Source organism: Nanorana parkeri, unplaced genomic scaffold, assembly GCF_000935625.1.
Source record: "Nanorana parkeri isolate BGI_ZX_2015 unplaced genomic scaffold, ASM93562v1 scaffold17, whole genome shotgun sequence".
NCBI lineage: Eukaryota > Metazoa > Chordata > Amphibia > Anura > Dicroglossidae > Nanorana > Nanorana parkeri.
Window position 1 is genome coordinate 1,548,786 of NW_017306285.1, and position 13,409 is coordinate 1,562,194.

The 13,409-nt window shown below is 43.9% G+C and overlaps 1 protein-coding gene across 1 annotated transcript in view; it reads right to left on the reverse strand.

Annotated features, from left to right (window-relative positions):
* RBBP8NL (RBBP8 N-terminal like) overlaps positions 1–7,941 on the reverse strand; it is a 19,887-nt gene extending 11,946 nt beyond the window's left edge. Inside the window, exons 1-4 of the mRNA XM_018559499.1 lie at positions 7,848–7,941; positions 2,728–2,770; positions 1,503–1,598; positions 1,100–1,212 (exon numbers count right to left, since the gene is read on the reverse strand). Of these exons, the coding sequence (XP_018415001.1) occupies positions 1,100–1,212; positions 1,503–1,598; positions 2,728–2,770; positions 7,848–7,914 (319 nt within the window). The 5' untranslated portion in view covers positions 7,915–7,941. The remainder of the gene's footprint in view (positions 1–1,099; positions 1,213–1,502; positions 1,599–2,727; positions 2,771–7,847) is intronic.
* Positions 7,942–13,409: the final 5,468 nt, after the last annotated feature.

Consider the following 13,409-nt stretch of genomic DNA (forward strand, 5'->3'; position numbering starts at 1 on the left):
TCTCGCGTGAGTTTGTGGTGTGGTGGTCTCCCGCGGGGGGGGGGGGGGGGGGGGACACCCATCTGTGGTGTGGGTGTCCTTCTGGGGTGGCAAGGTCAAACGATATGACCGGGTAATAGGGACCAATGTGGGTCTGCGGGCAATTTAATTACGTCCCGGAGGTGGTGTATAGCGGCTGGGGGCATTCAGGTATAAAATGTGCCTGCAGATACTGGTCTGTGTATATATAGAGTTATAGGGCCTTCAAGGACCTTGAAATCAAACAATTTTGTAAACAGTACAGGTATTGGTTGTTGTTGTTTTTATTCATAACGTTTTGTAATAAAAGGCTGCTGTGGCCATTTAAATTCCACCTTTCGTGTAAAGTATTATTTGGTTAGGGTTGGTATTGGGTTTCTGGTAAAGGCGTTTAGTTAAAGGGGACTACACTCACTCCTCCACAGCATCTATTTTGAAGCAGTATTGTCCCACTAGGACAGGATGACAGAACACCCCCCTTTCCTGAGTCTGTACACCTGCTGCGCCCATTATGAGGGGCTCCCACCATCCCTGTGCTGAGTTCCTGGGTCTGTACACCTGCTGTGCCCATTATGAGGAGCTCCCACCATCCCTGTGCTGAGTTCCCGGGTCTGTACACCTGATGTGCCCATTATGAAGAGCTCCCACCATCCCTGTGCTGAGTTCCTGGGTCTGTACACCTGCTATGCCTATTTTGAGGGATTCCCACCATCCTTGAGTTGAATTTCCGGTTCTGTACACCTGCTGTGCCAATTATGAAGGGCTCCCACCATCCCTGCACTGAATTTATGGGTCTGTACACCTGCTGTGCCCACTTTGAGAGGCTCCCACCATCCCTGCTTGATTTTCCATTCATTTTATATTAAGGGGAATGTTACAGGGGAAGCTTAGACACACAATGCTGGGTGGGAACACCCCAAACTCCCAGGTAGGTAGAGAATTTCCAAGACATAACAAGAGGGCTGACTAAGCCAAGCAAGTTCCACCTATAGCTAAAATCGCCCATTTGAGTGGACTGACACTTTAAAATGCTGGTAACTGTGCCAGTGGAGAGACATTTAGGACCTGTGGGTGTACTCACTGAGAGAGGAAATCTGCTGCAGATTGTGGAAGTGATAGTTCTCATATTCTTGCTGCTTCTTCTTGGCCATTTCTTGGGTCACGGTGCACCTGTCACACAGTCCGGCTCTCAACCTGAATAACAAAAGAAGAAATGGCCATGATGAAATCACTTGCCATGAATAATAATAAATATACGGGGAGGGAGCTCTGCTATGTAGTTATGGTTGGAGGTCTGTGGAATTGGTACGTTTCTGGGCATCATTTTATCATTAGAATGCATTTCCTCTGTGCCAAAATGAATGTTCTGAGTGTTATAAACCTGAATAACTTCTAATGCATTTTTAAATACTTAGTTAATTTCTCTTTTCATTCCTGCGGTGACATGGAATGTAGGAAAGTCCCGGATCAGACTCAGTTCTCACCTGTTCTCAAGCACTTTAATATTTTCATTGAGGACTTTGTGCTGTTCTCGCAGTAAGTGGTTCTTAGAGAACAGCTCCTCCAGCCTCTGAGAGTCACTAAAAGGTACAGAGGAAAAAAAAAGAGAAAACATTGCAAACAGCTCAAACATTTCACAAGTCATGCAGATGAAATTGTCCACGGATATTTTTCCCCATGCAGGGGACATGGCTACTATGGCCATGAGGTACTGGTAAGACATTGGGAATGAATTAGCTGGCACTGGCATCCATGTGCTTTCTTTGCTCTTGCATGGTATACTGTACACCGGCGCTATTACTTCTACAGCAGAAAAATCGATGGCGGGCAACAAATCCCATGCCATTCTATCTTCGAATTCGACATAATTTACTGCTTTCAAATTAGGCAGTCCTTTGACAATGCTTCCGGGTGAGGCCGCTGCTTCTTGCTACCTTGTTCTGAAAAGATATTGGCAGTCTGATGGATTTAACTAGCAGACAGCCAGTTGCAGAAGATCAATGAAAAAGCTGGATTCGGCTCTGAGGGTTGTGTCCCTCGAAGCAGTTTAAAACGTGATGTTTACCTTTAAAAATGTCTTTCTGCACATACAAGCTCTCATATTCAGCATGGGTCCCCTGTTCTCATCATCATCCCTGCCTACCTTTCTACCTACCGTCTATTTTCATGTGGTATCCTTTAAGAGTAGCAGGAAATAAAAATGTCAGCACAGCTCTTGACCCCTACCCTAGCTGGCTCTTGGACTCCATTGTTGGGAATGTGTTTTATAAGAGCACGTTGAGAAGGGAGCAAACCTGATATCAAGAGGTTGTTGAGAGGCAACCAAAGGTCTGCTTTAGGAGACACAACATGAGATATCATTGTAAATAAGTCTGCGGCTACAAGTAATGGAGAAATCAGGGGGGAGGAGCTGTGACCCCTCTGTTCTGCAATAATTATAGCTTGGGACAAGTGCTGCTTGACAAGAGTAGTCCATTAATAGCTGAGGGTAACAGCATGATTGCTGTTCAGGGTGAAAGCCTTCACCAATGACTTTCACCCTGAATGTGTTCATTTGGATGGAGTGATCCTTTAAATGATCCTATTAAAAAGAGCCATTGTGAAGGTAAAGCCAGGTAAATAAGCTTTAAGTACATGAAGCGGAGAGCAGTTGGTGTATTGCTGTTTATTACTACACACTGACCATCTGTCAACTTGTTTTCAACTCACCGGCATCTCTCCATTGTCATCTCTGTAAGATTTTCCTGCATTCCTGCAACAAAACAAGACACGTCCATTAACTCTTCCAGCAGCTCCAAGTGCTGGCTTCCTGGCACTGAATAAACAATGTATTAGCTTTGCCTATGTGTTGTCGCACCTTATCTGAGAATGTACCACAAACCAAAGGCATTATGAAACAATATGGTTCAGTCACGGTTCTACGGATCGTTCTAACTCTCCTGACATAGGGACTGAGCCTCAAGTATCTGCACGGTGTACAAACATGCATGCTTTGCCAGTACCTACATGCATGCCCATTCATCCACCGTTCTGAAGAACGATCAGCTGTTGGAGGTTATCAGATTGGGTAGTTTTACATCTAGAGCTTTCCATAATCCAGGTCACATGTTCCAGTTCAGGCAGCACATATCCTAAATGCCTCCAGTGCAGGAGAACAGGTAAAGGTGGAGGCTTATTTCAGATCCTCTTACATGTTTATCAAAGGAGTGGTTAATAATTATTCTAACAGCACAATTGCTGCAAGCAAGAAAGAGATTGCTGCTTTTCAAACAGTGTTTGTGGTTAAAACTAACTGAAAGTGATGTTACGCTAATAAGTGGGAGCTTTGGAGACAGGACAAAGCTTTTCTTTCAACATCTTAATAGACCCAAAAATTCTTTAACATTGGACCCACTGTAAAAAGATACGTTGCAGGATGGCAGAGAGGTTGAAACTTTCCCAGCTTTTCAGCCACCACTTGACTTTGTGCACTCATTGCTGTATCCTATCACTATTCAGATTCTGAGGGTTCTGTCTTTCTGTCAACATTTGGGAAAAGTAGGAGGGCCCAGCGGTATACAGCAAAGAGAAGACTAACGAAGAGGGAGAAACAGAGTTACACTATTTATATAGGCATTGCCCAAATGGACCTCTATACCCCATCCCTCCTGTAGATCATGGGCCAGCATGCTTTTTCCTGCTACTTTGTTCCTGCACAACATTTATTACTTCCTCGGAATCACCAAGCCAGTAAAATTCTAGGAGGTGCAGCTGCTACTGACATAGCCACACCACCAGAACTACATCGTCCAAGAGCCATTAATATAGTGTGTGGGCAGGCTCTTGTGAGTCATGACATCAACATTATTTTGATAGGAAATAGGAAATAGTCCAGCAGGCAGAGCTACGATGCTGGTTTGGATTTCAAAGCAACCAATCAGCTTATCTCTTTCATTTTCAAATTGTAACTGAACAAACTAAATAGAGAAGCTGATTGGTTGCCATGCACCGCTGCTCCAGATTCTGTCTGCTCCAGGTTGATAAATTCCACTCACTGTGTTGTCAGCCCCAGCAATAAATTAGGAGTACATTTGATTTCCTGTAGATAAACAAGTATTTTTCTCTACTTGCAGTCATTTTAAAGGATGAATGGGGAAATGAGTGTGTATCATGGAGATGTACTGATAATTGTTTTTTTTTTAACATTTTACCATGACATACATTTTGTACCTGGTATGATCCTGGCATACATTTTAAATAAATGGAGCCAATGAGGAGTGTGCAGGCAAAATATAGGCCTCTTTGGAAGCTCAAGCCAGGAGATAGGAAAGAGAAACATTGACTATAGATAATGATAACTACAAGCAGGAGGCTAACAATCATACTGGTGAAAATAGTATAAATGGGCAATAATTATATATCAATAATTAATAAATTAATTAAAAATAGTGTTTTATGTTATATTTATTCATGGAAAATTACTGGCAAAGTGGGACTGCATTTTAATAATGTGTGGATCATAATAACAGCTCATAAGGCTGTTTCCCAATCTGAAGCTCAGTGTTGTTGGTGGAAACAGCTTATAATATCGCAATGTGTTAACTTCTCTGTCCAATGCATTGCTAGACGTCTGCTCAGGCTCATTAAGTCTAAAATATGCAATGCGGTAACAATTCAGGCCCATGTGACAAACCCGTCTGTCGAGTTTCTGCCCTTGTACGCAACTCAAACAGGTATTTGCACTTCAACTTAAAACTGTGTTTGTGTTATAAGAAAAAAGGTGACATTGAGGGAGGTCCAAAATGCCTGTTAAATTTCAGATACCATCAGCTGGTAGTAGACCAACAACCTCGTTTTACTAAAGGTCATTTAAAGGGTTGCTACATGTTAGTCACAAGCCGCCTTATTAAGATAGGCAAGGTCAGGTTCATCTTCAAAACCTAAAACAGTGCTATAAAGCAGGGACACTCTCCTGCCCTTTACCAGTCTTCTGATCCATGTGTTCCCATGGAGCCCACTTGGATCGAAGGCTAGGCTATACACAGGGTCTCAACTAGGGTTGCCACCTTTTCTTCCATCGAAACCCAAACACTCTAGTGACGCACATACATTTTTTTGGGCAGAATGATTTGCGGCTTGTTCATATGTAAATAGCACCACCGATTCATATATACATATCACAGTCAAGACTATTTTCAGTGGGGGGGGCCAGTAGCCCCTATCTTAATTTTGGTTGCCCATGTCTGCCTGACATCTTGTGTCCCGGTTTCAGCTGCCATGAAACCCGGACACAGCATTTAAAAACCCGTCATGTGACAGTTGAATGACATGGGGTGGGTTTAGGGACATGGAAGCTGCTACTGCCATAAATGCTAGTTGCCTGTCTGTGTTAATACATTTGAGTCGCTGGCCCAGAACAGGCATACAGACAGGGACTTTTCTCTGTGTCTCCTAGTCTGCCTAATCTGGCTTAGCGACACTGAAGCCAGAGAAAATCAGGCAACAGGGAGGACTGGCTAAGATAAAATAATATATGTTGGGATGGTGGCGCTAAGTACATATCCTCCACCTACCACTCACCTCCAAAAAGACGTCAAATAGAGGGGGGACCTGCAGTCAATGACAGTTGAAGAGCAATAAATGGCTATCTGCTCCTTGTTCAGACCTACTATCACAGCACGTAGAAGGGGGATGTCTTCCAACATCTTAGCCCAATGACTTAGGCCCTTCTGCATTCTTCCAGCATTGCCTTCCTTTGCATCTCTCTGCAGTTGGTTATGTAAGCTTCAAAGGAAGGCAATGCTGGAAGAATGCACATGGGCCTGTGTCATTTGGCTTTGATAGACAAATGCAGTGTGCTTTTTGACATCAGTTTCTGAGGCCATAGAGAATTTATCGCAGGCACAGTTGACCTGCATTTCACCTACTTCAGCTGCTTTTGCATTCCCACAGCTGCTGCTTTTTTTCTGTCCATAGGACTGTATAGACAGGATACACTATACAGGGGGGATATATGCCTGTAAACTCTGGCGTTTATACTCACACGGTGATCCCATGTGCATGGGGCCTAATAGATAAACAGTGTTCTTTAGGAGAATGCTCACTTTTCACCAGGGCCACCAATCACTGCAGCATTGTGGTGCCATTTAAGTGAACCGTTCCTACCATGAAATGGCCAGTTGGTTGTGTTTGCCTCCCAAGGGAAAGGTTCCCAGTCCTCCTCTGCCAGACAGTAAGCATTTTCAGATGGAAGTCAGCAATGGCAGCCTCTATATTTTTCGCCAGACAGTTTTACTTTAAGTTTAGGAAACTGGTACGCGGATAGATTCTCCATTTGCCACCCAGGAGTTTGAATAAAAAGGCTGCATGCTGGCGTAATGAAGTGTTTGATATTACACCAGCACGGAATCATAAACAGCGACTGACAGAGGAGGAGGACAAGTCTGTTCAAGAGCCGTTGTCTTGCGGCCTGTCTGAACGAGACACAGAACAATGCAGTCTTACCACCAGCTCTACTAGTTTAACCAACACAGCCCAATTCACTTGCTCTTTCCCAGGGCATTTTTCTCACGAGTCTCTTCACAACGTGCCTCGTCCTGTCCTTCACAATGCGAAAATAATAAAGGACCAGCACGCCAATATGACACTTTATTAAGCTAAAATGAAGTACCGTATTTTCATTGTGCAAACAATCTGAGTTATTGTTGCGGCATTAACCATAAAGAGGACCTGTGCTGTGCCCAGTGTGACTATGGGCCACTCTCCCTACCCCATGTGGAATAAAATGGCTGCTTTGCTGTGTTTGGGCGAAACATAGGCTGACATTGAAGTCATCTTTTTATATGACTTTCAAACACCAATTAATGGAGTCATAGATTCATGTTTATTAAGATTTTGTGCCTATGGGCAAATGCAGTTTACTTTCAGGTGCATGTTGACCCCCTCCTTTCGACCTGCAGTTCCTCCTAAGCTGCAACAACTTGCTTCAGGGTCGGTGCACACCTGGGCGATCCGTGACCGCGCAGCAATCGTGCAAAATACCGCGTGGTCACAGAGTCGCCCATCACCGACGATCGCGCTGTGGGTGCCTTTATTTTCTGATGGCACCCCAGTCGTGCCGGGCAGATCGCGCGGTTTCCTGCCACAATTCCACATGTGCATCTGAACAGCTGCGCGTCATGTATTGCAAAAAAGAAGGTACCTGTACTTTTTTCCTACGATTGCCGGGCGGATGTTTCCCATTGAAAACAATAGGGCCGCACAGCAATCACTGTCTTCAAGTGTACATGACCGCACAAGATCCCGGGACGCGCGTCGCGGATCATTCAGGTCTGCACCGGCCCTCAAGGCTACTTTTGCCTTCCCATTGACATGAACTGGAGGGAAAGCCAGCTCTAAGGTGAACAAAAGCACACAATGTTGATCTTTACATCAGTCTTTCTTTATCTCCTGGCCAACAGAAATCAGCCTGGGAGAGGAAGGGCTAGCCCAAGGAGCTCATCGGGCATTGCAAATTTCTGTCAATCTAACACTGGAAGCTTGTTGACAGGAAGTGATGATAAATCAGTGCAATCCCTTTCGGTTAAGTTAGGGGAACCTAGAAAGCCAACTATGCTGCCGTGCACTTGTGCAAGTGTGCCGCCTGGATGACAAAACTGGCTAAAATGAAAACCACATTTTTTGGCGTTCACCGGTTCCCATGTATGTATCTCAGAGACTCACCAAGTATTGAGGGAAAGGTCAGTATGACATCCCCAGAGAACCTTTACAAAACCAGTCAGCAATGGCATTTTCAATATTTTACTGCTGCAGCAAGTGGATGATCAAGTCAGCAAGACGTAGAACCTTACCTAGCACCTCCTTGTCATGGATCTCCTTCAGTTTGTGCAGAGCTTCGCTAAAGCTCTCATTCGCCATGTCGCTGTCTGCAGTAGGCAAGATCTGTTGCAATCATTTACTTGTCGCCCTGAAAACAGAAATATAAAAAATACTATTATTTATATGAGTACGTTCATTCTCAGAGCGGTCATTTCCAATGTGGGATCTTTGATGTAGAAACCAAGTAAAAAAAATAAACTCTATTCTCTAAATGATGACTGGATTGGCATAGTTGCCTTATCAGGACTGGAAATGTCAGTTCTGTGCTGAGATCAGTGTCAAGATCTCATCACTGAATGATCTGCTGACAGCACGGGGGCATACCATTTGTGCAGACTGCACAAGGGCCCTCTAAGACTTAGGGGGCCAATTGTGCTATATGTGGGTCAGATGGGTAGACTTGGACTTGGTTCGATCTAGCTATCAATCAATACAAAGTATTGGGGGTGCTCACAAATTGGTCTCTTATGGGAACCCTTGGATGACAACTAACTACCAATATACAGCTTTGCCTGAGCGGGGCCATCACACTGACAAATTTGTTTATCTTTTTTAATCATTTTAAACATTTTATATCCGGAAGCTTAATCTCTGTTGCTTTGTGCTCAAGTGCCGCTGACAAAGGAATGCAGCGTACTATGATAAATGACATGAATAGCAGCCGGAAAGCAATACAATAATTGATACCATTGGCTTGCATCTATTTGGCTCATGCACAAGTCAAGGGCCGGCCAGCTTCATAAGTGGGAGATTTTCAGGGTGAAGTGTGAATGAAGGAGCAGGGTCCACAGAAAGACAAGCTTGGATTTCTGGTTGTAGGGCTGTAGGGTGTGTAAAGCTGGGAGTTTTGGCTCCTTATGCAGCGCATGTCTCTTGACCCATTATACAGAAAACTTGTTATTTCAGTTCATGTTGACTGTCTGGTTGAACTTGTGAGCGCTGACGTTAAACTCCACCTCATATTGACACCAATGCCTAAAAAAGGTCAAACAGTCTGTATTTATTCATAATCTTTTCAATGCTTTTATCCTTGGGTTAATTAATCAGCTTTATAGGAATGATGGTCGCTGGTCATCCGATATGGTTGATTCGATCAAGTCCATGCCTCGTCAGTCACATGCCTATCCACTCTTAGGGGCAACAGCAATCAGAAATATTGGAAAATTTGTTTGGCTCTGATTTTGCCCTCCAAGATAGGACATGTCTTCTACCCCACTGATGTCAGTAGTAATGAACGCCAAGATAGGACATTTCTTCTTTCCAACCGATGTCACTAGTAATGAACGCCAAGATAGGACATGTCTTCTACCCCACTGATGTCAGTAGTAATGAATGCCAAGATAGGGCATGCCTTCTACCCCACTGATGTCAGTAGTAATGAACGCTAAGATAGGACATGTCTTCTACCCCACTGATGTCAGTAGTAATGAACGCTAAGATAGGACATGTCTTCTACCCCACTGATGTCAGTAGTAATGAACGCCAAGATAGGACATGTCTTCTACCCCACTGATGTCAGTAGTAATGAACGCCAAGATAGGACATGTCTTCTACCCCACTGATGTCAGTAGTAATGAACGCCAAGATAGGACATGTCTTCTACCCCACTGATGTCAGTAGTAATGAACGCCAAGATAGGACATGTCTTCTACCCCACTGATGTCAGTAGTAATGAACGCCAAGATAGGACATGTCTTCTACCCCACTGATGTCAGTAGTAATGAACGCCAAGATAGGACATGTCTTCTACCCCACTGATGTCAGTAGTAATGAACGCCAAGATAGGACATGTCTTCTACCCCACTGATGTCAGTAGTAATGAACGCCAAGATAGGACATGTCTTCTACCCCACTGATGTCAATAGTAATGAACGCCAAGATAGGACATGTCTTCTACCCCACTGATGTCAGTAGTAATAAACGCCAAGATAGGACATGTCTTCTACCCCACTGATGTCAGTAGTAATGAACGCCAAGATAGGACATGTCTTCTACCCCACTGATGTCAGTAGTAATAAACGCCAAGATAGGACATGTCTTCTTTCCCACTGATGTCAGTAGTAACAAACGCCAAGATAGGACATGTCTTCTACCCCACTGATGTCAATAGTAATGAACGCCAAGATAGGACATGTCTTCTACCCCACTGATGTCAGTAGTAATGAACGCCAAGATAGGACATGTCTTCTTTCCCACTGATGTCAGTAGTAACAAACGCCAAGATAGGACATGTCTTCTACCCCACTGATGTCAATAGTAATGAACGCCAAGATAGGACATGTCTTCTACCCCACTGATGTCAATAGTAATGAACGCTAAGATAGGAATTTCTTCTTTCCCACTGATGTCAATAGTAACAAACGCCAAGATAGGACATGTCTTCTACCCCACTGATGTCAGTAGTAATGAACGCTAAGATAGGAATTTCTTCTTTACCACTGATGTCACTAGTAATGAACGCCAAGATAGGACATGTCTTCTACCCCGCTGATGTCAGTAGTAATGAACGCCAAGATAGGACATGTCTTCTACCCCACTGATGTCAGTAGTATTGAACGCCAAGATAGGATATTTCTTCTTTCCCACTGATGTCAGTAGTAACAAACGCCAAGATAGGACATGTCTTCCCTCCCACTGATGTCAGTAGTAATGAACGCCAAGATAGGACATGTCTTCTACCTCACTGATGTCAGTAGTAATGAACGCCAAGATAGGACATGTCTTCTACCCCACTGATGTCAGTAGTAATGAACGCTAAGATAGGACATGTCTTCTACCCCACTGATGTCAGTAGTAATGAACGCTAAAGATAGGACATGTCTTCTACCCCACTGATGTCAGTAGTAATGAACGCTAAGATAGGAATTTCTTCTTTACCACTGATGTCACTAGTAATGAACGCCAAGATAGGACCTGTCTTCTACCCCACTGATGTCAGTAGTATTGAACGCCAAGATAGGATATTTCTTCTTTCCCACTGATGTCAGTAGTAACAAACGCCAAGATAGGACATGTCTTCCCTCCCACTGATGTCAGTAGTAATGAACGCCAAGATAGGACATGTCTTCTACCTCACTGATGTCAGTAGTAATGAACGCCAAGATAGGACATGTCTTCTACCCCACTGATGTCAGTAGTAATGAACGCTAAGATAGGACATGTCTTCTACCCCACTGATGTCAGTAGTAATGAACGCTAAGATAGGACATGTCTTCTACCCCCACTGATGTCAGTAGTAATGAACGCTAAGATAGGAATTTCTTCTTTACCACTGATGTCACTAGTAATGAACGCCAAGATAGGACCTGTCTTCTACCCCACTGATGTCAGTAGTATTGAACGCCAAGATAGGATATTTCTTCTTTCCCACTGATGTCAGTAGTAACAAACGCCAAGATAGGCCATATCTTCTACCCCACTGATGTCAATAGCAATGAACACCAAGATAGGATATTTCTTCTACCCCACTGATGTCAGTAGTAATGAACGCAAAGATAGGACAGTTCTTCTACCCCGCTGATGTTAGTAGCAATATACACCAAGATGGGACATGTCTTCTACCCCACTGATGTCAGTAGTAATGAACACCAAGATAGGACATTTCTTCTCCCTTACTTCGGTCAATAGTAATAAATGCCAATGCTCCACCAAGCCAGGCTCATCATTTATGTTCAGGTGAGCAACATGTTTTATATAGCTGATGCCTTCATAAACCTTCTATCCAATATCTGTCTTCACATATTAATTATCCACTGCTTTCTCCTTCATGAAAGGTTTGCAGCATTTGTATGGCCATATTAAATGCCAGAACAAAGGTCCAATTAAGCCAACCTGTATGATTAATTTGTTAGGCAGATTTTGTCCATGTTTTGGTACCTGGAATGATCATTCATTCCCAAAAACCTCCTGTTAAACTGTGCCAAACTCCTTCCTCCACCGGCCCAAGTGTTGTGACTATTGTTTCCTTGAGATAACTGGGCAGTGTAGGGACACACCTAACCAAGCATACATGAGTGCAGTGACTGCTTCTTATTGGTAACAGAGAATTTTCAACAGGAATTTTCGATGTTTATGAACTCTTGTGGTTTGCTTGCTTGTTAATCCCCCACAGAGTCCGGTCACACTGGTTGCAGGAATGAGGCGTATCTCCCAACTGTCCCTCATTTCAGGAACCATCCCTCATTTGGAACCCAATGCTTCTGTCCCTCTTTCCTCATCATTAAGCCCTCTTTTTGGTATTAAGTACCGATATCTATCAAAATGTTTTATGTAACTACCAACATTGTTATTCTGCACTAAAACCTTCCTCTTATCTCTTAATTACCTTGTTTGCTATTTTGAAAAGCCTTTTGAAAAGAAAAAAGTAATGGTGAAAAAAAACAACAACAATTACCGGTTTAAAGGACAACTCACGGAATTGATCAAGCTAACCCTTGCAGTGGGGCTACCCCAGCACTGCAAGGGTTAAGTGCTAATTTTGTCTGGGGGACTCAAATAAACCAGATATACTCAGCTAATCCTCGGTCCCGCGGTGGTCATCGCTCACTTCTCTTCCCCCCAACCTCCTCGGTCCGGCTGAATGGGCTCAGTTTTGCCCGGCAGAAATGTCCGTGGGATCCTTAGTGCATAGCTAGAATGGAAGGCTCCCTGCATGCAGAGCGATCCGTAATTCTGCCAATATAACCACCCGGAAAATAAACAGATTCCCTGCAGCAGAGGACATAGCTGAATCAATGCTGTTGTATATACAAGCGGCGCAGGCCTGAGACAGTAAACTCGTCCAGCATTAGGGTGTGACCCGTCTGCCGGGTTTCATTAGCAGGAAACCTGATGACTTCTCAAAAACCTTGCCGTAGAAAAGCACCCAGCACCGCACAATGGCAAACAGCCTGTAGGCCATGATCTTTGGAATATGATGCCATAGACTCCCATCATATATGCAAGAATTATACTGTACTAAAGCAGAACTCCAGCCATGACAGTCCAGTACACTTCAATACACCTGAAATGTACATATATGTGCTAAAATATGTGCAGTTCTGTGCAGGCGGTCTTTTGAGTCACACACCACCTGCCACACTATGTAGCCAGGAAGATGAGACCACCCACAGAGTCTGCAGTGCATATTTCCTGACTCCAACCTGCTCAGTGTCATGCAACCTAGTGAGATTACAAATCCCATCATGTCTCTGGCCCCAGGAGCCATGCCTGTGGCTTTCAGAGTCTTGCAATGCGTCATGGGACTTGTAGTTCCACAAAAGCTGAAGTGTCTAAGTTGCCTACCCCTGCTATATGTAGATGGGAGCCGACATATTTGCCCATTACATATACATGTTTCATATGTAGATGGTGTATTCCTGCTTAGTAATGCATGGCAACACCCACCTGGAGCTCCAGTGAGACCATCTATTAGATTACAGGGCAGCCACTCCTAATGTAAGGCAAATTTTTGCTTTCAGCTGAAAGATTTCTGGTAATTACACAGATCAGCTCTATAATGTTTTCCTCCTTTTCTCCTCAGTCGTCTCTCTCCC